General features: G+C 38.9%; 2 protein-coding genes across 2 annotated transcripts; one reads left to right on the forward strand and one right to left on the reverse strand.

The window, feature by feature from the left end:
• The first annotated feature begins 5,847 nt into the window (after positions 1-5,847).
• LOC115025701 (caprin-1-like) lies at positions 5,848-14,648 on the forward strand. Its single transcript, XM_029458142.1, is given in 18 exon segments — positions 5,848-6,020; positions 7,496-7,630; positions 8,174-8,236; positions 8,389-8,475; positions 8,874-9,002; positions 9,004-9,116; positions 9,307-9,389; positions 9,923-10,078; positions 10,163-10,215; positions 10,349-10,432; positions 10,530-10,691; positions 11,430-11,538; positions 11,695-11,756; positions 12,045-12,176; positions 12,473-12,632; positions 13,138-13,326; positions 13,464-13,570; positions 14,056-14,648. Coding segments are annotated over 17 exon segments (1,911 nt in total). The 5' UTR covers positions 5,848-6,020; the 3' UTR covers positions 14,143-14,648.
• A 609-nt stretch (positions 14,649-15,257) lies between these two features.
• On the reverse strand, positions 15,258-22,515 carry nucb2a (nucleobindin 2a). The gene is made up of 13 exons (XM_029458154.1): positions 22,426-22,515; positions 21,909-22,049; positions 20,743-20,850; positions 20,244-20,376; positions 20,005-20,108; positions 19,315-19,500; positions 18,986-19,076; positions 18,771-18,829; positions 18,600-18,692; positions 18,092-18,181; positions 17,798-17,968; positions 17,454-17,514; positions 15,258-17,363 (listed from the first exon to the last, which is right to left on the reverse strand). The coding sequence occupies exons 1-13, from the start codon at positions 22,447-22,449 to the stop codon at positions 17,137-17,139; spliced, it is 1,488 nt and encodes a 495-aa protein (XP_029314014.1). The 5' UTR covers positions 22,450-22,515; the 3' UTR covers positions 15,258-17,136.
• Positions 22,516-22,585: the final 70 nt, after the last annotated feature.

The following is a 22,585-nucleotide window of genomic DNA, read 5'->3' on the forward strand; positions in this document are numbered from 1 at the left end:
GAATGTGTATTACATTTCTCATTTAGGCCCTGTGTTTGCAGACCAGTTATTTGGGTTTTTTCTGTACAGGCCCTCATGGTCTGCCTGCCCTTTCATTTATATTGACATGGCCATTGAAGCTCTGTGTATAGCTTTAGCTTTTCCTGCCCTCTAAGTTATGGTTCTATTCCTGAAGGTTTCGATTCTTAATACCTTAAGATTTGATAGATGGAGAGACGTTCTGCTGTTGCAGCGCAACTCTCTAATTTGAGCTAATATTTGAGATGGTCAGACATTTTTGAGGCAATTCACAGTTGGTGGTTGATACCATCTTCACGGTCAGGCTACATACAAGTATGTTTCTAGTTTAACTTCATGCTGTATTATTATCTCTACATCGCTTTTGTTTTGGTTTTTCAGCAGGGATAGATTTCACCCAAGGTAACAGTGGAAGTCCAAAACTTTCGGATAGTGGACGTTATTTGGCTCGAAGTTTAGGTTTAGATTTTCATCCAAATTGATTTTAATCTATATGCAGAGTAAACATGACACACACCGTCCACTTTACAGCAAAATGGATTTACTTTAAACAAAGACACAAAATGTTTGACAGCAGTGCACAGCTATGTGTTTCAGCTCAACTCATCTCCTTTCATCTCTGGAGAGGATCTTCTCAAATCTAGGATCTGCCTATTTGGATTTTTGACTCTTTTGATTGTGTAGCTTCTGTGTTATTCTTGGTATACATATGCTAATATAGTTAGTGCTAATATACCCCTTTAATCTGCTATAAATGCATTCCTATATCTATCAACTTTTGTATGTTGCACAAAGTCTGTGCACACTTACTTAAACAGTCATGCATCTGTCATTGTCCAGGTCTGCACTTGTTTGTTTAAGTTCATACTTGGCATATGATAATGTGTATTACATTTCTCATTTAGGCCCTGTGTTTCCAGACACAGGAAATGTGTACGTTAAATGGTACCATTTAACGTACCATTTACGTTAAATGGTAAACGCTCTTTACCATTTAGTCCCTCCTCTTCTATTAACATTAACATGTTTGCTCTTGAATATTACTAGTAAATAATATAGACATAAAACTTTGAGTATGGCATTACATTTTCAGCACTTCTATTTCATATTTTAGTCCCAGAAAATGATTACAAAACTAAAAAGAATTCAGGAAATCAGTTGATGAATAATATTTGTCTTAATCTCTCATACATCAATTCATAAAATGGTGACGTTTCTGACATTTTCTACAAATTATATAGCTGGAACCATAGAGCTACCCTAACCATATCCATGACTGACAGATGTTATTCCAAATCTAGTTGGTCGAAAGTCTATGAAACTCTGTTTGTGTTTCATCCCCAAGACGGCTTCCCAAGAGTTCCTATGATGCCCTCTGGGCCAGGCTCTGTGGGACAGACGTGCCAGATCTGCTCTGGTTTCACGCAGTCAGATAAGATCAGTTTTTGTGTTGGATTTCTGTCACTGAGCAGACCAGGTTAGTGCTGACCCAGTATTAAGGTTTGGGCTTCAGGAGCCAGCACTAGTCACGCAATGCAGAACAGGAAGTCAAAGGTCAGAGTTTACTTTCCTCTACCTTCTCATTTACGTCATTCCTCACAGTGATAGCTGACCATCTAACAAAAACAACTTCTCTTTGTGTGTGGGGGATATTTTGATATTATAATGCCAGGAATCCAAGAGTAGTTTGTGAGTGTATTCATGGGTTATCAAGATGAATCATTGATGATTCAGATGGAGTGAGCTGATTTAAAAACAAAACTGAGATGTTATGTGGCATCACAAATGCAGGACAAAAAAACAACAACAACAAAAAATGACGACTCAGTCTGTAATTGATGTTATGCACACACTCATTTTACCACATGTTAACAATATTTTCAGTATGTAAGACTTTGACAATTGACAAAGACTGATTTGCATCAGAAATATGTTGAAAAGCTGTTTCTCTCACAAAGAGTGTTGAATGTGATTTAGCAGGTATTTGAACTTGCGATCTCAGTTACTTATAACATTGTTGGAGAATTTATACATGTGTAGCTTTTTGTCAGGATAAAGTGGTGAATAACCTTTTTCCTACCTGCTGTAATTACTGTAAATCTAATTCAGTGAGTCATTGCTGCTGATAACTTGGGTTATGAACATTTTCATTCAACTCAAAATCTTTTATTCATAATTCCTTTCATTTGATTCATAATTTAACCAACTGTAACATGTCTTTGGTCAACACACATGTTTCGTTAAGGTCTGGCCTTTAGACTGGTTCTGATTTCATTAATCATTTGTACACACTTTGGTTAAGTTCATAGCAACTATATTTTAAAAATATACCAACTGTTCTTATATGCAAAGCAGAGGTTCTGCATTGAAGCTTGATATCATCACTTTTTAACCAGCTGTCACCTATCACTATGGGTTGACTGAATTCAGTGACTTCTGTGGGACTTTCTGAAGCACATAAACAAATTGTGATAAAAGAAAACCCAAACATGCAAACTTGCAACACTTACAACTTGGAAGGGAAACTGCTGATCTGCCTTACAGAGAATTGTTGGTACTTTTAGTTTGAAATAAAAACGTTATCATATTTAACATCAGTTCCCACCTCTAACGTTTGAAAGAAATAGCAAGAAGATATACTTAATATTTGATGTATATATATTTTTACTTTATCATATAAATAAATATGTTTCTCTTTTGACTGTTAACATTCATCATAAAATGTGACTAGCTGTGGCCACTAAACAATGACCATCTGCTACACACAAAAATATATAGTGTGTGTGTAGGTCTTCAGTAGATAAGTAGATTTGTTTTATGCATATGTGAATCAGATTTGGATTATTGACAACCATGTGTTTCTTGGAGCTCATAGTCAAGGAAGATACTTTCATAAAATCATACAATAGCCCTGATTATGAGAAGCAAATGTCATCTTTTTATGGTTAATGTGAGTGTCAAAAGGCTCATCATGAGATTTTCTCACAATAGGGAAACTGTGTTTTATTTTAAGTTTGAGGTACAGGCAGAGAAATAAAGATGTTAGGGTTGGACTGAGACTTGCTGTGAGGGACTCCATCAACAAGAAAGAATAAATGAAAAAGTGTACATCCACAAAACTTAGGAGCCATCCAGAACCAGGCCCAGTGCCAGACATGGATGGATGTGAATCTTGATGGATGTCTGTGGTCATTACCAACAGGATCACCCTGCTCCTCTGCAGCTGTTATGACACCTTTTGAGTTACAACTTTTAAATGTACACACAAAACAAACAAAACATGGGATCCTCAGCCATACAGAGGATAACGCTTGTAGCCACTCTGCCCTTTCTTTAATAGAAATAAACTAATAACATGTGGTCATGAATGGATAGCATTTTCACAGCAACTCTCTGTGGCATAGGACATTATAAGTCATTCAGAATCTTTGAAAATAACCACATCACTAAAGGCATTACTGGTATGATCGTGTGAATGTACTGCAGTGAGAAAACGGTGCATTTGATTTTAAAATGCAAAGGACTGGAGATACTAATTATCATAGTTTGTCCCAAAAGACTGCATTGTAAACAAATCCCCCCTTGAACCACAATCCAAAATCAAACCTCAATTGCATGGATCCCAAATTGCGATGGTGAATTAAATTCTCTGGCTGTAATAATGATAATGATGGTACTTAAGTGGAGATGCATGTAATCTGTCTGTAACACATGTGCGCCATGAATTATTAATGCTGCCTAACTAAAGAGAGGCTGTGAGTGGAAAAAGGCCCTCATCCCCCCAAAAGTCTGGAAACACCCAAGATCCTGATTTCACCTCTGTGTTTCTGGTGACTTATAATACAATAAAATAATTATTTCAGGATAGTGGCATGGTTAAGATAAATAAAAGAGTGTGAGAAAAGGTCACGGATGAAACCATGTAAAGATGCATAGTTTGAAATGTAGGGTAGACATAGAGAAGGGGGAAGCCAGAGGGGTTGCAGATGAATTCCTGTACATGCCTTCTGCAATACAAGTGGTCTGGGGCCGAAGTGTTTGTGGGGCTCTTGTGGTTTTTCAGCCAATAAATCCTCTGCACATATTTAATCCAGTCAGATGTGCTGCATGATAGGAGCACTGTAGGATGTACGGCCATTACTCAGCTGCCCACATCAGAGAGAGAGAGCAGCTAGATAGCCATACACCCCCACACTCACTTGTTGTATGCATACTCGTCATCGGACAGAGAGCCAGACACAGGGATTATAAAGTAGGTGTGAAAATATAGTGTGAATGTTCATTGATAGGGTATGAAACTCTGAACATTTAATAATACTGATGCTCTCGTATGCAGTTATTTTACCATATGATGTGTGTGAGAGATCTGAACTTCAAAATATAAATATGTTCCTGAATCATTTATTACACAGCCATAATGAAATAAAACTGGAGCTGTATAGATAAGTGGATAGAAGATATAAACTCGGGGTGAAAAGTCTGAAGTGTTTTTTAATTGCATAACATTTTTAATCTGAAAAACTTTCCGGTATGAAGTTTTGATTTGACTCTGGGAGTGTTGATTTTAGGATATGAGTATTAAATCAGCACTACTACTGTTAGTGCACATGTGTACGGGATTGTGTTTTGGTTTGGGAGTATTTATGGGCTACAACCTGGTCATTACAGTAAATCTGGTATAGCCTACTACCTAAAACTCTAATGAAACTACTGCTCTGTTCCACTTTTATATTTTATTACAATACTACTGTGCACATCACCACATGGTTGCTGATTAATTGTAACCTCTGTACCCACGGAAAACTTACAGAAAAGACTACAAGAGAAACCGATTTAAAATGCCAACGACACCATGGTCAACACACTTCAGAAGACCATCTGAGACAGTAGCTTCAGGTCTTGGTTTAGAGATGTTTTCAGCACATTTTAGTAAGCGGGATACCCTTCCAGTAAATGGGGCATCTACGCCATCTTCTGTTCATGCTTTGCTATTACTATCCAATCTGACCATCCATGCCAAACACCTTATGAGTATTTTTATAGGATGCTTCCAGTACTTTTAGTTGTTGAGAATGCCTTGAAACAGAAAAAAGAAATACGGAAAATATAAGTTGTGTTGGGAAGGGGTACTTCATCATGACCTCAGTATTTCTAGAACTCTGCTATTATACATAAAGTTGGTCTCACATCCTATATTTGTCCGTTATGAGATCAAAACAAGCATTACGAGGATAACATAAAGTACACGCTTAGAAATTAATTGATTAACTTGGGCTTGGTAATACAAAGTCATCCATGACTTAGCTCAACTTTCACTTGTAGCCTGTATCAACAGAAGAACCAATAGTAATCATGTCACTGGTGTATCTATTAGAGGAGATTGCACTATTTTGACAATTTGAACTGTGAGAGGTTCAAGAGAGTGGAATATATCAGACAACTAAACACTTAAATCTTTCAGTAACTAATGAAAACAATGGGTGGTTAATATGCCTGCATACATATGTCATGCCTTATGCATTTGAGGAAGCCTTTTGTAACACCTTGGCCAGGGACTACGGATGAAAAATATCCTTTTGGATAATTCTGGCATTTCTTTACAACGTGTCTTAATTAATTTGCGCTGTCCATTCTCTCTCTCAAAAACAAACAAAAAACTAGACTCAATTATTAAGGTGAAATCATTCTCGCTGGGGACGGAGTAACACAAAGGAAATGGTGCATATAGAGGAAAAATGTCAAGTGCAACACTACCACGTCTAACAGGAGGAGGATGACTCTTCTATCCATTTTTACTTTATAGTTTACTGTCAGGCAATCTCGAGGTTAGCAGAGGGGTCCTTGTAGCTGCTACCGTTAGCTCAACAGCAGCTAGTCAGCCATTGGCTAGTGTGCGCCTGAGCATCCTTCTAGAAAAATACCACTGAAAGTAAAAGACTACTCGTGTACAGTTAACGTTAAATCCGAAAAAGGAAATCTCTTTGAAGACAAAGAGTATAAAGGTATGGGATTCATATCATCATCAAGAAATGGCTGTTCAACCTGTAATTGTTTATTAAATCGTCTTTAGTCGAGGCGACTGCACAAAACGAGTTGTCGCAGCGTCCCGAGATGGTCTTTGTTCTTCAGTTATAAACGTTATTTCGACGACATTTCTTTAGTATGAACATAGAATAACTGCTCTTTTAATGATTTAGTTTGAACTGACATGTGGTTACCTCGGGGCCGCTAGCTAATGCCCCATTAATGGACTGTGGCTAGCTTCTCAGCTAACAATGGGACTAAGAGATTAGGACCAGTGTTTGCTTATTATATTGATTTGATGTAACCATAGCTAGCTAACCCTAATCTTGCACCAGTGAAAGGTTAGTTTGCCTAAAAAGCCAAAAGAAGAGTTTTTAAACGTTAACTGACATTGCGTGACTTCGCGTTAGTTACGTGTAGCTAGCATCTGTAAATAAGGTTAGCCGGTGTCTAAGGGAGCTAAGGTTTTTAACTTTGAATAGACGGCCGACATTTTAATTTTTGCTAACCTCGTCAGTCCAATTCATTATTTAGTTCAGCGTATTTACAAGTAACCATCTATATCCAACTAACCATGTGACTACTTAGCGACTGACGATATTTAATGCCTCAGGGTATAACGTTATCGGTTTTATTCGTTCCTTTGCCTAAATCAAAGACGGGTTGATTTGCTCAATCACGTCGGTGTCACTTCCCCTGGCCCAGTGTTGTGGGTTTAAGTCTGGCTTCAGTATGCTGATGTTAACCCTACACGACATTAAATACGTAAACTCAATAAAAGCAATGCAGCACTGTTCGAAACATACCAACTTAAGTGATTAAAATCATCCTGTGGGTAACGTGAGTATCGGATCCATTTATATGAATCTTTAGCTCGTGGTCAGGCAGTTGATTAAATACTGTTTTGATGATGTTTACAAAAAAAGTAACTCGAAAATGAACATGTTTCTGTTTTAAAGAAGGCTTTGCTAGTCAATGCTATCTTAGCTTCTCCCACACAGATGGATGTGCGCACACACAGACATGCATATCTCCAATAGAAATGTGTTGTTCTGAACATCAGATTATCCTATTGTTACTTTGTATTGGTGCAGAAAACAGCTTATGAAGTAATGATAATGTTAATATTCTAATATAACTAACTTTGATATGTCTGTATGCATTAGTATTGAATATCCACACAAGAGACCGGTTTTAGGAAATCTATTCAAAGTAATTGCAGCATTAAACTAACTTTTGTACAACTATAATTTTCTCCATTTGAACTCTGGTTGTTATAAACAGTAGGCTATCAGTTGCCTCTACATCTGCACAGGTCATAACCCTTTTGTCATTGGTGGTTTATTATAGAGCAGTCCATGACGTGTGCACTTAAACATGGACTTCTAAATTGATGCTTATGATCAGGACTGAAAATGTAAAATATTTGAATGCAGTAATTATCTCTCCATAGATGCCTTCAGCGATGGTTGGCAACAATGCTGTGCAGTCTGCCATTCCAGACCTGGGTAATGGAAGTAATTCTGAGGCCATGAAACAGGTTCTTGCTGTAATTGACAAGAAGGTTCGCAACATGGAAAAGAAAAAGGTATATCTAGTTCATCAGAAATTACAATGTATCGTCAAATTATTTTCTCATGTTTAATTTAAAGCAGTGTGCAAGATTTGTGTTTTGCAAATGTGTTGTAGTTTATGTCATCCGGCTGTCATAATTATCCCTTTTACTAATTTGGGAGAACACAGATGAAGACATCTGCTGTAAGGTTAGAGTAGGTAGGTACTGTATGTCAGTTGGTTCTTCTAGTACATTTTGAATGCTAACCAGTGTTAACTGTCAATCAGTGAACAGCAACTGAGCCTGTCCCTGGTTTTTATGCTGGGAGTTTGCCCTTTTGCTGCAGACAACAGTAGCCAGTCAGTCTTCTTGTTTACAATCATAGGTCTTGGTCCAAGTTTGTCCTTGCTGCCATAACTTGTGTATTGGGAAAAATATCTATTCTAACTAGATCCACCTTCACTTATGAAAACACATTGATAACTAAAGCTCTCTCTCACCCAACTGTGTGAGACATCACTTTCTGTTATGCAAGGCCGTCTTTTTCACATTTCGTGTTTCTCCATATTCTTACAGTCCAAACTGGACGACTGTCAAGCAAGGAAGAGTAAGGGAGAACAACTGAATCAGGATCAACTGGTAAGATAAGGCAATGGTAGTTTGTAAACTGCTTTGTTTTTAATGCAATCTGCTCCAATGTAAATACAATGAAGTCAATCAACATTCTGGAAAAACAGTGCATCTTTATTTGTTACTGTATGCTGTTTCTAATCTTAATTTTCTTTCTGAAGGATTCTTTGACGAAGTACCAAGAGATCACCTACAACCTTGACTTTGCTCGAGAATTGCAGAAAAGCTTCATGGCATTGGGCCAAGAGGTGAGTCCTGAGTTGCTGATCTGTTATAATCTTTTATTTAAAACATTTTACCATAGTAATATTGCGCTTTAGTAACATTTAGGGCTTACAAAATCAGGAAACCCTCTATTTCTTCTACGTCCTTTGAAAGCAAATTCTATATTGAGATCATGCTTATAAATATCACGGTTATCGCAACCTGTTGTAACTGATACTGTACTCCAGAGTTAAGACTTGAGGCTGCATATCATAATAACTCAACATGATATGAATTCACTGAATACAGACCACCTCCAATAATAATAACCTTGAAATAATGGAGGGAACAGGGCATTGATCAGCAATACTTGTTAGTACATGTTCACTTCAGATTTTACAAGTGCAATAATGCACATGTTGAAACTGTGTGTGGGATTCAGATTCAAAAGGCAGTGAAGAAGACTGTGAGACGGGAGCAGCTGCAGCGGGAGGAGATGGAACAACAGCGGCTGAAGACGGTTTTGGAGCTTCAGTTTTTACTGGACCAGTTGGGAGATGAGAGTGTCAGGCATGGACCTTAAACGGCCGGATGCTACTGGTTCCCCGTTGCTCTCTGACGCTGACCTCACATCCCTTGATGAGCTGTACAAACTGGTGGGACCTGATAGGAACTATGACATCAGGTAGGAGGTTTCCACTAATATTTAAATATGGAGTGGTTACAGTATAATTATCACTACTTAAATATGTTTTCTAAATTACGGTTATAATGTATGAATAGCTGCATTTGTTTTACCTGCTCAGCGAGGTTATTCAAACAGGGCCAATAGCAGTCTACCAAATTGTATATTTACCCTGTTGTGTAACTTGCAGGTTGACTGACCAATATGAAGAGGCTTCAGTACACTTGTGGGAACTGCTTGAGGGCAGAGACAAGGCGGTGGCAGGGACCACATGTAAGTATTTTCATGGCTTTTGATCCCCCTACCCAGGGAGGAGGGAGGGAGAAGGAAAAAGTAGTGTTATAGCCGTGCAGTGTGTGTGTACAGTTTAGGCTATTTGTCGGTGAATAAATCTTAAAACTGATCAAGACCCAAGCCAAGTTCCCGTGTCTTGTTTGACACCTGCTGTTTAAAGTGAAGGGAGTTCGCCCCAAGGTCAGCAACCACTTCGGCCAACCTGATCTCGCATAAATTTGTGGAATGACCATGACCTCTTAACGCTACATTACGTGGTGGTGAGTCGCAATGTATACCAGATATTCTCATTTTAGTGATGAGCCGCTCTTCTCAGCACCCCCCTTCCCCCCACCGGACATTATGAGCAGAGAGATTTAAACATGTTGGACAGTTTTTCCTGGTATAAGAAATGGTTATTACCGGATAACAGAAACCCTGCCCCCACCACATAAACACAATTTGGATAATGAATGTGTACGTTTATCATTAATCGATGCTTTTGTTTCCTGACATGTCATGATGTATTCCAGACAAGTCACTGAAGGACACTCTGGACAAAGTCCTGCTGAGTGGTTACTTTGACAGAGCACAATCTCATCAGAATGGGACGTGCGAGGAGGAAGAGGAACAAGAGGAGCAGACTGTGGTGGCAGAGTCTAATGCTGGGATGCAGCCATCAGTACCTGGTAACTTAACAACTTTATTAGCAGATATGTGTTATATATTTCTTTTACTCAAACTGTCTTCACATTTGCTTTTTTTCCCTCAAGAAGTAACAGCTACTGAAAAATACACAGAGCCAATTCAAGTGGAAACCACAGAGGTGAGATTTCTACAAGTAATGGATAACAAATCCCCCAAAAATCACAACTTTGCTGTTGAAAGTTTTCTTTTTTTGTTGTATTATTTTTTCTTACTTATTTTTCTTAATTATTATAAAAAAATGTGTTTTATAGTTTGTAAACAGACAGTTCATTCCAGAAACTTCGTACAGCAGTACAGACCAAGACCAAGTGGAGGAGTGGACAGTGGAGGCTCAGGTAATACTGCACTCCCTCATCACCACAGTTCTGTGTCTCAACACTGTATTTTCGTGAACTCTAATGTGCCTGTCACATGTGTCTGTGTGTTAAATAGATGGTTAATTCCCTACAGCACCAGCCCCCTGCCCAACTGGCTTCAGAACCAACCGTTACTGTAAACCATGGCAGTCCCCCTCCAGGTGCCGACCCAGTGGTTAGGAAGCAGGTAGTGCAAGACCTTATGGCCCAAATGCAAGGGACGTACAACTTCATGCAGGTAACAATGTCCAGCAGCATATACTGTATTGTCCAGCTCAGCTGTTACTGCTCAGAGATGGACACTTATTATTCATACTTTGAGATGCCTAATTGATTCATGTAGTGAAATATTTTTCTTCTATCACATGGAGGTCACTGTCTATCAGTCGGGTTCAGAAAGGACTCTGTACAACAAGTGTGGTCTGGTTGTAAGACACTTGAATAAAAAATCATAATGTTTTTTGTGGAGCTCTTCTCAAAAAACAAATTATAATTTGTTTGCTAGTTGCTTTTTAAAAAAAGGAATAGGCTACAGTGAGTAACTCAATGCTGCACAATTGAAGTAAGGATTCTTGAACACAATCACACCTCCTAAGAAGGATGTTTTCAATTTATCCATATTGTACAATTAAAAAAATTGACGGCGGAAAGGCATGTTGCTTAGAATTTTGCTGCCACAAGGAATTGTGGGATGGCATTATCTCCGGTGGTGGTCCAGTGTTATCTATGCTAAAGGAGATGAGAGAGGAATCATTGAAGCACCTTCCATAGCATTTGGAGAATTCAAATGGCCTTTATCATGTCTGCCACTTCGGGTCATTTCACTCAGTTAGGAACCTTCCTAAGCAAAGACTATTCGACCGCAGCCCAGGTCTTTGAGTTAAAGGACAGTGCCCCAATTCCCTTTGTTACTGCGCTGCCACTACACCTGATCTATGACCCAGCAATACATTTACCATTGTTTGGTTTTTCCTAGGACTCTATTTTGGAGTTTGACGGCCAGGCACTGGACCCAGCCATCGTGGCTGCCCAGCCGATGAAGCCTGTGCAGACTGTTGACCTGCAGCAGATGGGCTGCCCTTCAAGTGAGTGTCCGTTTATTTGCCTGGACTCAGATGACATATTCCCTCAAATATTCTATAGAGTACAGTCTTGCGGGTAAATGATCCTAAAAGCATAATACACAAGTTAGTAACAGTCTTTTCCTGATGAGCCTTTTGTGTTTGTTTTCTTCCAAACAGCCCTCTCAGAGTCTAGACTTCCTCAAACAAGTTCAGTGTCTGCACCACAGGAATCCTCACAAGTAAGTCGAGTGGAAGAACGAAAGGAAGCGGTTGTTTTGATTTGCCAGAAAGAGTAGTAGTGCAGGTTTTTTCTTGTATTATGTTCGCTGTACTTATAAAAACGCTGCTACATGGATTAAATGTAATGCTCTCAGACATGTCATGATTTTATTTACTTTGTATTACAAGGAATCATTTGAATATGATAATAAGGTAGAAGAGAGATTTAGGGATCCCATCTCTCCCACTGACCTGAAATCCTTGTTTCCTTACCTTTTTTTTGAAATTCCCTCCTTCCCCCTACCCAGGCCTCGATGTGTGTGTCGTCTGAGCAGTCCCCCTCCCCATGTTCCCTGTCTTCTGCTTTCCCACCTGTCTCCAAACCCACCCACACTGGAGGCATCAATGTCAACGCCGCACCCTTCCAGTCAGTGCAAGCGGTACGCTTTCTATCGGGATCTAAGTAAACAATATAACCATGAACATGTTTGGACTTATACATTCTGTTGGACATTGTCAGGTTCAATACGTGTTTGTATAAATAAGGGTTAGCAAAGTAAATCAAATATTTAAGGCCAGTAAACATGGCGTATTAGTAGCAGCAAAAAAACAACAAATTATTGGCGCAACAATTTGACATGTCCCTCATTTCCCAAAGCTGTAGTACATCTTGCCCTCCAGATGTTCTATAGAAATTGTAATTGTGATGAAGAAAACTTTTCTTTCCCTCCTTTAGGTATTTAATCTGAATGCACCTGTACCTCCAGCCACTGATGGCCAGGCAGATCCTCTGAAGCAGCCCAGCCAGTTCCCTGGGGGCTATGGACAGGGCTTTAGCAGCCAGTCTGAGAGTACTGTCGTCCAGCCTGACATCCCACAGGAGACATTACAGTCAGGTGAGGGTATATTCTAATTTGATCTATTTATCTTTCTGCTGTCGCCGGATTTGCAAAATAAGTTTTTCATTGTACAGTATAACTGTCTGTTAACTGTTAACTGTGCATATGCCAATACATATCTTGAATCTTGAATAGCTTTGGCTGCTTGCATATCTTTAGACCAAGTAGTTGACATTATTTGGCATTACTTCTGCATTCACCTGACAGTAGGGAAATTAAAAGGAAAAATGTACACAAATTTAAAAGTTGTTTCTTTTTATGCTTTTGTGTAGAGCCCCCGAAAGCCTTTAACATATATTTTATTTTGTACGAACAAGATGTCAATAGATAATAACCTCAGTGTTAGGATTTCAGAGGGCTCCGTGCTGCAAGACAAAAATCCCTTCATGAGTCTATCAGCATGCCATGAAGAGAAAGCTTGCAGAAAGTTATTTTAAACGGCAACCGCCCACCAGTTCATTGTAGACATGTAACATCTATTGCTTTCTTTGCTTTTGTCCAGTCGTCGGTGCGTTTCAGCCCCAAGACCAGGTCATGCCCTCAGCAGGAGGCCATGAAGAGTCCTCTCCTGGCGCAGGGTTTGGACAGTCGGGCCAGTCCTTTTACAACAGCAGGGCTGTGCCCAGGGGGGGACCCAGGAACAGCCGTGGCATGATGAACGGATACCGGGGATCCACCAATGGATTTAGAGGTACAAGCATCAAACTATGTTTTACAGAGATATAATAGTCATGTGGCTTCATAATTAACTGTAATGAAACAATACATAATGGAAAAACACAAGTCTGATTCAATAATAAAGTTAATTCAAATGTATTTTGCCATCAGGGGGATATGAAGGCTATCGCCCTCCTTTCTCAAATGCTCCCAGCAGTGGTTATGGTCAAACCCAATTTAATACATCTCGGGACTATTCCAATAACACCTACCAGCGGGTAAGGGCTTCTTTCATTTTCACCTTAAATACACTTTAAGTACCAAAAAGCTCATGTATCTGTTATTCAGTGCATTGGCTTTCAGGGGTGTTGTGGTACACAGAAGTCACGGTTTGGTTAATACCCTGGTTTAAGAGTCACAGTGTCATAGCAATAGCAATTCCCAATAGCAACTTTCGGAAACTATTTTACTTTTGATTCGATGACTGACTATGACATACAGTCATTGTCCCATACACAACTTTCTCTCCATTGTAGCTGACTGGGAATCCTCCGGCAGGTCTTGCAGTAGTTTCACTTGCACTCTCCATAGTGTGACTGACTCGCATGCATGGTTCTGCATTATGGGCATTAATCTAAGCTGCATACCGTGTATTCTGTGTGCACTGAACCGTGACTCCCGTGCAGTGATGGTTTGGCACATTGTTCTAATATTTTCCAATTTGTAAGATGGCCAGTTGTTTTAAATGCCTGTTTCTTTTAAGGAGGGATATCAGCAAAACTACAAGCGGGGAGCTGCCCAAGGGCCTCGAGGTTTGTCTAGAGGAAATGCTCAAGCAATGAGATCCTAAAGGATCCTGAAGACCGTCAAGTCGCGCCACGTTTAACATTCAGGATTTTTGAATGTGTTCGCCCCAGCTCACTTTTATAACGATGTTTTGTTTCTCATTGGTAATCTTATTTTTTTAACTCTTGGCCTACTTATCAGAGTCAGCCTGCTTTGGTCTGTCTAGATCCTCTTAATGTTCTAACACAAAATGCTGAACTTCACCACATGTAGGATTATCAGCGAATCTGTGTGATATAAAACAACAAATAGATATTCCTGTAAACTTGAAAGATTTCATTAATTTATTTTTTGTACAAAATAAATGCAAAAAATACCCTGCCACTGTCGATCTGATTCCATGACAATGATTTTCTTCTGCCCTGTGCTGTCAGCCACTTTTCCTCTTGATCTTATCATTTTCATTAAGCATTTGTGTTTTCTTTTCTTTTTTTTACCCCCCCGTCACCTCTTTGTACGCCGATGTTATTGGTTGAGACTGTTTCAATAAAGTTGTGTTCTATTACCTTCTGTTTTATGATGCTCCTTTTGCTGCGTTGGTGTACATTAGAGGTTATACATTCGGCTGTTTTAATTCTTTATGCTTTACATGTCAGAATGCTGTGTTTCAGTTGTTGACTATTGGTGGTGATTTGGCGGGACGGGTCCTGCCTGTCACTCAGCCCTTCAAACCTATGCCAGACGGAAGAACCAGTAGTCTGTCTTCTGTCAGAGTAATCAGGTAATTAAATGTGTATATTTATAGCATATTTCAAATGACTTTGATGGCATACGTCTTTGTAGAAAAATAAGACAATCCCAGTGAAAAACAACCTGAGTTCAGCCTGTTCACCTGTTGCTTGTACTGCATGCAGGCAAAGGAAGCCTTCACATTAGTAGCACATGCCTTTTAAGATGAAACACTAGGAATTAACTGGGTAAGAACAAACATCACTTAGAATTAAATCCTACTATTAAGTACATTTTGCTACGGTCATACTGAATCTTTCTGAAATTTTAACAATGTGCCAACGCTTTACATTTTTAATATATTGTCTGTATGGGTTATACATACTTAACGTTTGTTTTAAATTTCACTTGGAGCTTCATTCATAAAGTGATAAAAACCGTGACACAATCTGAAATAATAACCGTTTTATTCTGACTAAAATTTATAGTTTGATCAAACAACATTTTGTGCAAATGATGATTCAGTATTGTCTCAAAGGAACACTTGGCTCACAGAAAACAAATGTATTCCATATCTAGATTTTGTATGAAGTAAAACCACAATATGGCAGACCCGTTATCTCACTGGATGCAAATGAAGCCTTCATCAGTAAAAAGTAACTAAGTAAACACTTGTTTGCCATGACCACAGTCTGCCAGCTGGAAGAAACCACAACATTACATGAAAAAAGCAACCTGGATAGCACAGCAATCACTACAAACTGGTCATTTGAGGAAAATATGCCATACCAAATGTTTCAAATTAGGGCCAAGTGATGCACACCTGTTGCCAAATACAATGACGTGAACTGAATGCAAATTTCAGAAGTTTCCATGACATCACACTTTGATTTAAACAATGTTAAATATTAATCAGATGATTAAAAGAGTGGTAATATCAGACTCGGCTCTTACCAAATCAGAGCCTTTTTTCTTTTCTTTTTAAATACCTGAACTAAATCCAGCCGTTGCTTCAACATAATATTGTGATTAAATGCACCGAAGTAAAGGTCTACACCTTAACCAGCAAAACGATTATATTAAAACAAATAAAAAATCATAACTCGTATATATAAATGTTACATACACATTTTGTGTATGAACAAAATCAAAATGCCAGTGTTCCAAAGTAAATATATTATTTCAGTGGTCCAACATACTGAAAGTAAACTAAAACTCCCATGTAAGCATCTGCAGAACTTTGGGCTGTAATGAAGGAGGAGAGATATTTGTTGAATTGAGAGATGTCCCATACCTATATTTAAATAACCTAACACCAGTTTATGTAGTCCTGTACCCAATGTCTTTTTAGGCAGAGCACACATTTCTACAGTTAAGAAAATCTGACTATACAAATGAAAAGACGATGTTTCAAGGTAGGTAAACGGCTGCAACCAGAATCCATATTAAGAAAGTAGCAAAAGTATTGGTAAGTGTTGACAAGTATAAGGACTCTGAGCAGTCTGATGTCATGAGGCCATTTCTGCTTAAAAGAGTGTAATATTTGGTGACAGTGGCAATTAAATGTGTTTTCTACTAGATCTGACTGGACCGTTGCAGATTTTGAATATATATTACTGCACGGTTGTACATCAAGAGGTCCTTACTGTTCAATGTTAGGGTATCAAGATACTGTTTACCGGTTACAATTGCTATAGTAGAAAATCTTTAAAAATGTGTCTTGCACTCAATTTCTGTTTGATAGAGTCCAGTGAAACATATTTCTCCACAAATCACACATGTAAACTAATCTTTTTTTAAAGATGTTTGGGGGTATGTTGATAGTCAAGTCAGAAAATGTAATTGATAACATTTTAATTACCTTTTACACCTTGTCCCCCTCAACACTGCATAAATCCAATTTTGCTCAAACCTGCAAGGTAGCAGATCATTATTAGAGGTTCTGTACCTTGAACAGCAAACGGCAGGTAAAGAAAGCTCACCAGAATTATATTTTTGTATAATTGTATTACCAAACACTTTTTAATTTCTAATGTAATCAAATACTCCTTGAAATGTCAATATGCACATTTTAGGATGCACGTCCTTGGCTGATCATTTCACTATTGTAATTCCGTTATGTAATCCAAGGATTACAGTTAATATCAAACACTGGTATCATTCAGCAGTGATTCCTTTTGAGCTGCTCTCCATCGCAAATGTCCTCCAAACCCTTACAGTAAGTCATGCTGGTTAAAGAGGCCTAATACTCAGGAGACTGCTGCTCTGCACGCTGGACTGGAGTGCTGCAATAAGTCTGGTTGTGGTGGTTCAAGTTCTGACAGCATTATTATGGCATGTTATGCTGGCCTTGTGCAGCTTCTTGGTGGCCTGGAGGCAGATCCTGGTGTGTCTGGGGGAGACCTTGCTGGGCCAGGACCTGATTATGTTGTGGTTGTTCATGGTGCTCCTGAGGTGTATAATGAGGAACTTGGGGTGCAAATTGATGCCCTTGCAGTTGGTCCTCTTGTTCAGGATGCAACTGGTCGTGCATCTCTGGGATATCATTTCCTTCAACTGTAACAAAGAAACAGTGTTTACATTCTCAGAGGTCCTCCAGTAAAATCAAACAACTATCAAAATCAAAATGGTGCGATCAAAACTCACCATGAACCTCTGGAGGGGGTTCTACTTTCTGTGATTTCAGCCGTTCCATATGCTCAACTGCCTGTAACGAGTTTCACGTAAGGTTTTATTATATTTTGGTCGTGCAAAGTAATTTCAAAGCTTAAATATAAAATGATCACAGCTCAGGGAAAAATGTAGACACAGATTCCACCCACACATTTTGAGTCTGCAGGTGAAACCTCTACAGAACTACAGTTTCATATACATTTATAGCATCAGGTTTATATGAGAACAGTTTGCCACATTCACTGTTAGAATAAAGCTACTGTAGCAAACCTCACCTGCAACTAAAATATTTAAAATAACAGTTTCCCACTCCTTACCTGTTGCAGCTCTATTTTCTGTGCATTAAGCTGCTCCTGCTGTCTCTCCAGCTCGTCTCTCTGTTTCTTGAGGTCATCGGCCTTTTGGTTGAGGTCCTGTTCCTGCTGAACAAGATGATCCTCAAACTCCCTCATCTCCTCGTCTGTGTAAGCCTGATTCTGCTCCAGAGTCTGAGTAGCACAGAGTGTATGTGACACTATTAATTACAGACCTACTTCTTTCAACACAATGGCTTTAGGATTACATTACTCTTAAATAATGTGGACATGATAAATATATTTTATATATCTCACCTCCCAGCTATCTGGCTCCAAGAATTCTTTTTTCTTTGTAGCAACCAGGAACTCCTCTAAAGAAACCAGCCTGTCTTTGTTAGAATCCACCTACGAGGAGGACAGGAGCAAAAAGTTTAATGCAAAAATAAATCTCATATGCTTAAATGTATTGTCATGTCGAGTTATGACCAAACGGTTTGGAAATGTGTGCCAAATTTAAAGAAAATCTCTTTAGGTGCTCCTGAGATATCATGTTTGTGATCCTTGATTCCATATGGACATGTGCCAAGTCTGAAGAAATTCCCTCGATGCGTTCTTGAGAGATCACATTCACAAAGATGGTACGGATGTAAAGTCACAGTGAACTTGTCCTCAAATCTAATCAGCTCATCCATGTGCCAAATTTGAAGAACATTCCTCCAGGTGTTCCTGAGATATTGCGTGACAACCCAAAAACATAATGCCCTCAGCCTCTGCACATAAAGATACTGTTTCGTTACAACTAACTGTGTGCAACTTGCAGTACCTCATTCATCACATGCTCTCTCATACGTAGCCTCTCTTCCTCCATCTCCACCATATCATCCTCTTCATTGGTGGGGTCATAGATTTTTTCCAGCTAAAATCACAGAGACCAACAGTCAGTGCAAAGACTATGGACAGAAGAATTACACATTTTCAGATGCACCGACTTTACCTCTTTAGTGAACAATGCCTCCAGTTCCTGTTCATCAAAATAGCCATCTCCATTGCTATCTGCATTATGAAAAAGAAAACACTAGTGAACAAATGCACCATTATCTGTTATATTACATATTATAATTATTATTTTATGATGCACATTATGTAGCACTGAATAAATGAACATCATCCCCCCCCCAGTCAACAATTGCCTGTTGGTAAAGGCCTTACCGTGCAGGCTGAAAAAGGTCTTGGGGTCAAAATCTTCGGGGTCCAAGCCATCAGCTTCCTCCCACACCTCCTTCAGTTGATTCTGGCTACCCTGCAACATAGAAGAACAATTGCATTTGAATTACAGCTGGATAAATAACAGTGCATTAAACATGTATTTAGATGCCCTACATGTTTATGCTGGACAGACTCCTTAGAAACCCCAAACCCACCCTGTACAGTTGCAACATGAACTAGGACAGTAAGAGTTTCTCTTTATTGGCTGAAACAAAACTCATCATGTCTGTGTGTCATGTTGTCACCTGTGTGTGCACCTGAAACACACTTACTGGGTGGTTGACTTTAGGATGGTCGGCGTGCTTCTTCCTCATCTCGTCATAGTGCTCCTCCTCTTTTTTTCTCCCGTCCTCGTCCAGTGTTTTCAGGTGCTCTTGTCTGTCGTGCTCTTTCGTCATCTCATACTTCTTGAACTCCTCGTGTCGCTCTTTGTCATAGTTTTCCAGGTCTTTAGTGGCCTTGATACATAGGCGGAAAATTGTTGGATAAAGATTATGATGTGAGGTTAGTATGAAACAGCCATTAATTATTTAATTAAATTACTTATATTTTCTGTTGTTTCATTTTGGAATGTAACTACTTCAAACTCATAACATGTAGTGCATTTTAAAATCATTAATACGAAATAGAATTGTCTTTGAACATCAATTGAGATACAGGAGCCTTAACTTTCCCACTTTCATCTCTCTCTTGACAATTAGTCCTAATAATGAAAAGCCGGTCATGCGACACATGATGCAAGAGGGTACATCAGGCTCCCATAATGACTCCTTGCCTTCCTGGATGTTAAAAACGTAATGCTGTCTAATCAAAAAAAGTGTGCCAAGACACAACAGTTCTGTGTGTATTCTCCACCTGCCCAGTTACTTTACTAAACAAGGTCACTGGCAGTTTAAATTAGTTGTATAGAGTTGACATGTGCATTAACATTTTTAATGGAATGAAGTAGCAATGAGATTTACCGATTTGATGAGCCGGTCCAGGTCATCCACTTCAAATGTATGTGGGTTCATGTGGTTCAAGTACTCAAACTGTTTCAGCAGAGCCTGGTGGTCCACTACCATGTCTATTTAGGGAGTAATGGATGACATGAATAAAACAAAAATACAGATGCATAACACATTTTTTTTTATATTACCTCTTGTTTAAGCTATAGCATCTAAATAAAAATAAAATATAACAATTGTTTTGGACAACATACCATTCCCTCCTTCAATGTCCTGCTTGGCCTTAATCAGAGTCCGGAGTCGGTTTACCTCCTGCCTCTTCAACTCATCCAGTTTTGTTCTGACATGATGGCTGACAAAGTCCAGCTCTTTGGCCAGTTTACCTTGCTGTATTATACATGAATGAATTTGTTTTAGCTGGGGCTAATTAACTCATGCGATTATAGCAGTACATAGATAAATTAAACATTTTAATGACATTATTCTGTAATTGCATTTTCCCCCCGTAATTAATTTCTTTTTCTTTTGGAGGGGGGGGGGGTTTCCTTAGCCGCTGCAAGGGTCTAAGGACAGAGGGTGTTGTATGCTGCACAGAATGTAAAGCTCCATGAAACTTGAAATTAATGTTGTGCACCTAAGTTCCAAAAAACGTGAAGAAAAGCTATTGTGTGATGTATCTAAAGATAATCCATGATTTAGCAGTAGTTTACAAAGACCATGCTCACAAGACTAAACAAAAGAAAACAAAGATACCTTGATGTCTTCCATGTCTGTATTGTGGAGCTTTTCTCTGAAATGCTGATCTTTCTCTAGAAAGTCGATGACTTCCCTGAGGTAGCGGTCGTAGTGGAGTCCAGTGTCCTATAAAATGTGACAAATCAAATGTCTTTAAAATGTAATATATTACAGATAAAACACATCAATGATCATCAATTTTTATTTATTACGTTTTATTATCAGCACTTCTTTGAGAGGTCTGATGGACTGAAGACTGTGTAAATGAGTGACAGAATATTTTTCTTTCACGGGATACGCAACAGCTGACCAACATAACAGATTATCTGTCCAGATGTTTGATGTAGAGATTACAGATTTTTCCATTAATGCTTATAAACTGTTGTTACTGTCTTCTGAAAATTGCCATATGCTGCAACTGTTCCGTGGTTAAAGGCCACATGCTTATTCTCCAATAAAGGTTGCATTTGTATGTATTCTCACCTCAAGACAGAATCTACATGGTATTTGTTCAAGTTCTGTTAAGTCAGTATGTCAATATTTAACATGGACAAACCCTTCCTGAGGCAGAAATCAGGGACTCCAATCTGTGCTCTCACAAAGCTACAACATCTGGAGCTGTTGTACTAATGATGAAATGGATTTGTGCAATCACGAGTTTTGAGTAGAGTGTCTGATTAAGGTAATTTAATTGTAGCACAATGAGAAATGAGGCCATCTCTCGTTTAAATTAGTCTGCATGCTGTTACCAACCTCTCTCTTGTTTACTGCCTGTGAAGCAGCTGATAACAGCGATATAACTGCATAGCATCAGGCCTGCAACTAATAAGTAATTTTATGCTGAATATATCATAAACATTGATTAGTCATTTACTGTGTAACGTTTCAATTTACCAAAGCCTACATACATTCTTGATCTGCTTACATAATAATACACAACAGAAAAAAATCTCCATATTTCAAAAGCTTTAGATTTGGGATTTGTGGCTTGATTTATAAAAAATAATAAAGGCTGAAGGACAATTAATCGATTATAAAATGTTGGTGTAGACACAGACAAAATAACTCCTCTCTAATGTATTAATACATGTGTACCCTTTTAGTGATACCAACAGTGTCTGTAACGCAAAATAACAGGAATTATGATGTACATTATAATGTGTAAACGCCTTGTGTCTTCTTACCACACTAGCTGGAGGCTCTTCGAGTTTCTTCTCTGGCTCGTGGACTTTTGTCTTATCCATACTGATGGGCACTGCCTCTAAACACAGCACCTGGACCAGCAGCAGAACCCAGCCGGTGTGAAGGGCCCGGCTCGAACACATCTGGAAATGAGGACAATTAAAGGTTATAACAGTTATAAATTACAGTATTCTTTATATTATAAGAGCTGTAAAGATAAAACGTCAACGTTTCCATGGGTGTACAAGAGTCGTTGTGTGGCCAGCTTCCTTATTTACCCTTATTTAAACAGCTCCTGTAGCCACACATTATTAGCTAGCTACTAATATTCATAGGAAGCTGTTGGGGTTAGCTTTAGCACTGCCACTGACAGATTTGGCTAATGCGAATCAAGCACCTAAACTACTCATGTATGCTGTCAGTCTGAGAAACACAGCTAACGTTAGATGTCCATTACACTAATGTTAAATGCTTCACTAAGGAGCACCATATATATATAAGCATCACTTGTATACTCACTTTATTATGAATCCTGGACCTCATCTGCTCTGCTTTCCTCTCGTCGCTTCCTCTCAGCTGTTGTTGTGTCGGCAGCTAGCTGCTAGCTCGCTAGCCAGCAGTTAAGGCGTGTGCGTGGTAGCGTTAACCGCAGTGGTCAGTTCAGCTGTCTGTCAAACGG

This window comes from Cottoperca gobio, chromosome 3 (assembly GCF_900634415.1).
Source record: "Cottoperca gobio chromosome 3, fCotGob3.1, whole genome shotgun sequence".
Classification (NCBI taxonomy): Eukaryota; Metazoa; Chordata; class Actinopteri; order Perciformes; family Bovichtidae; genus Cottoperca; species Cottoperca gobio.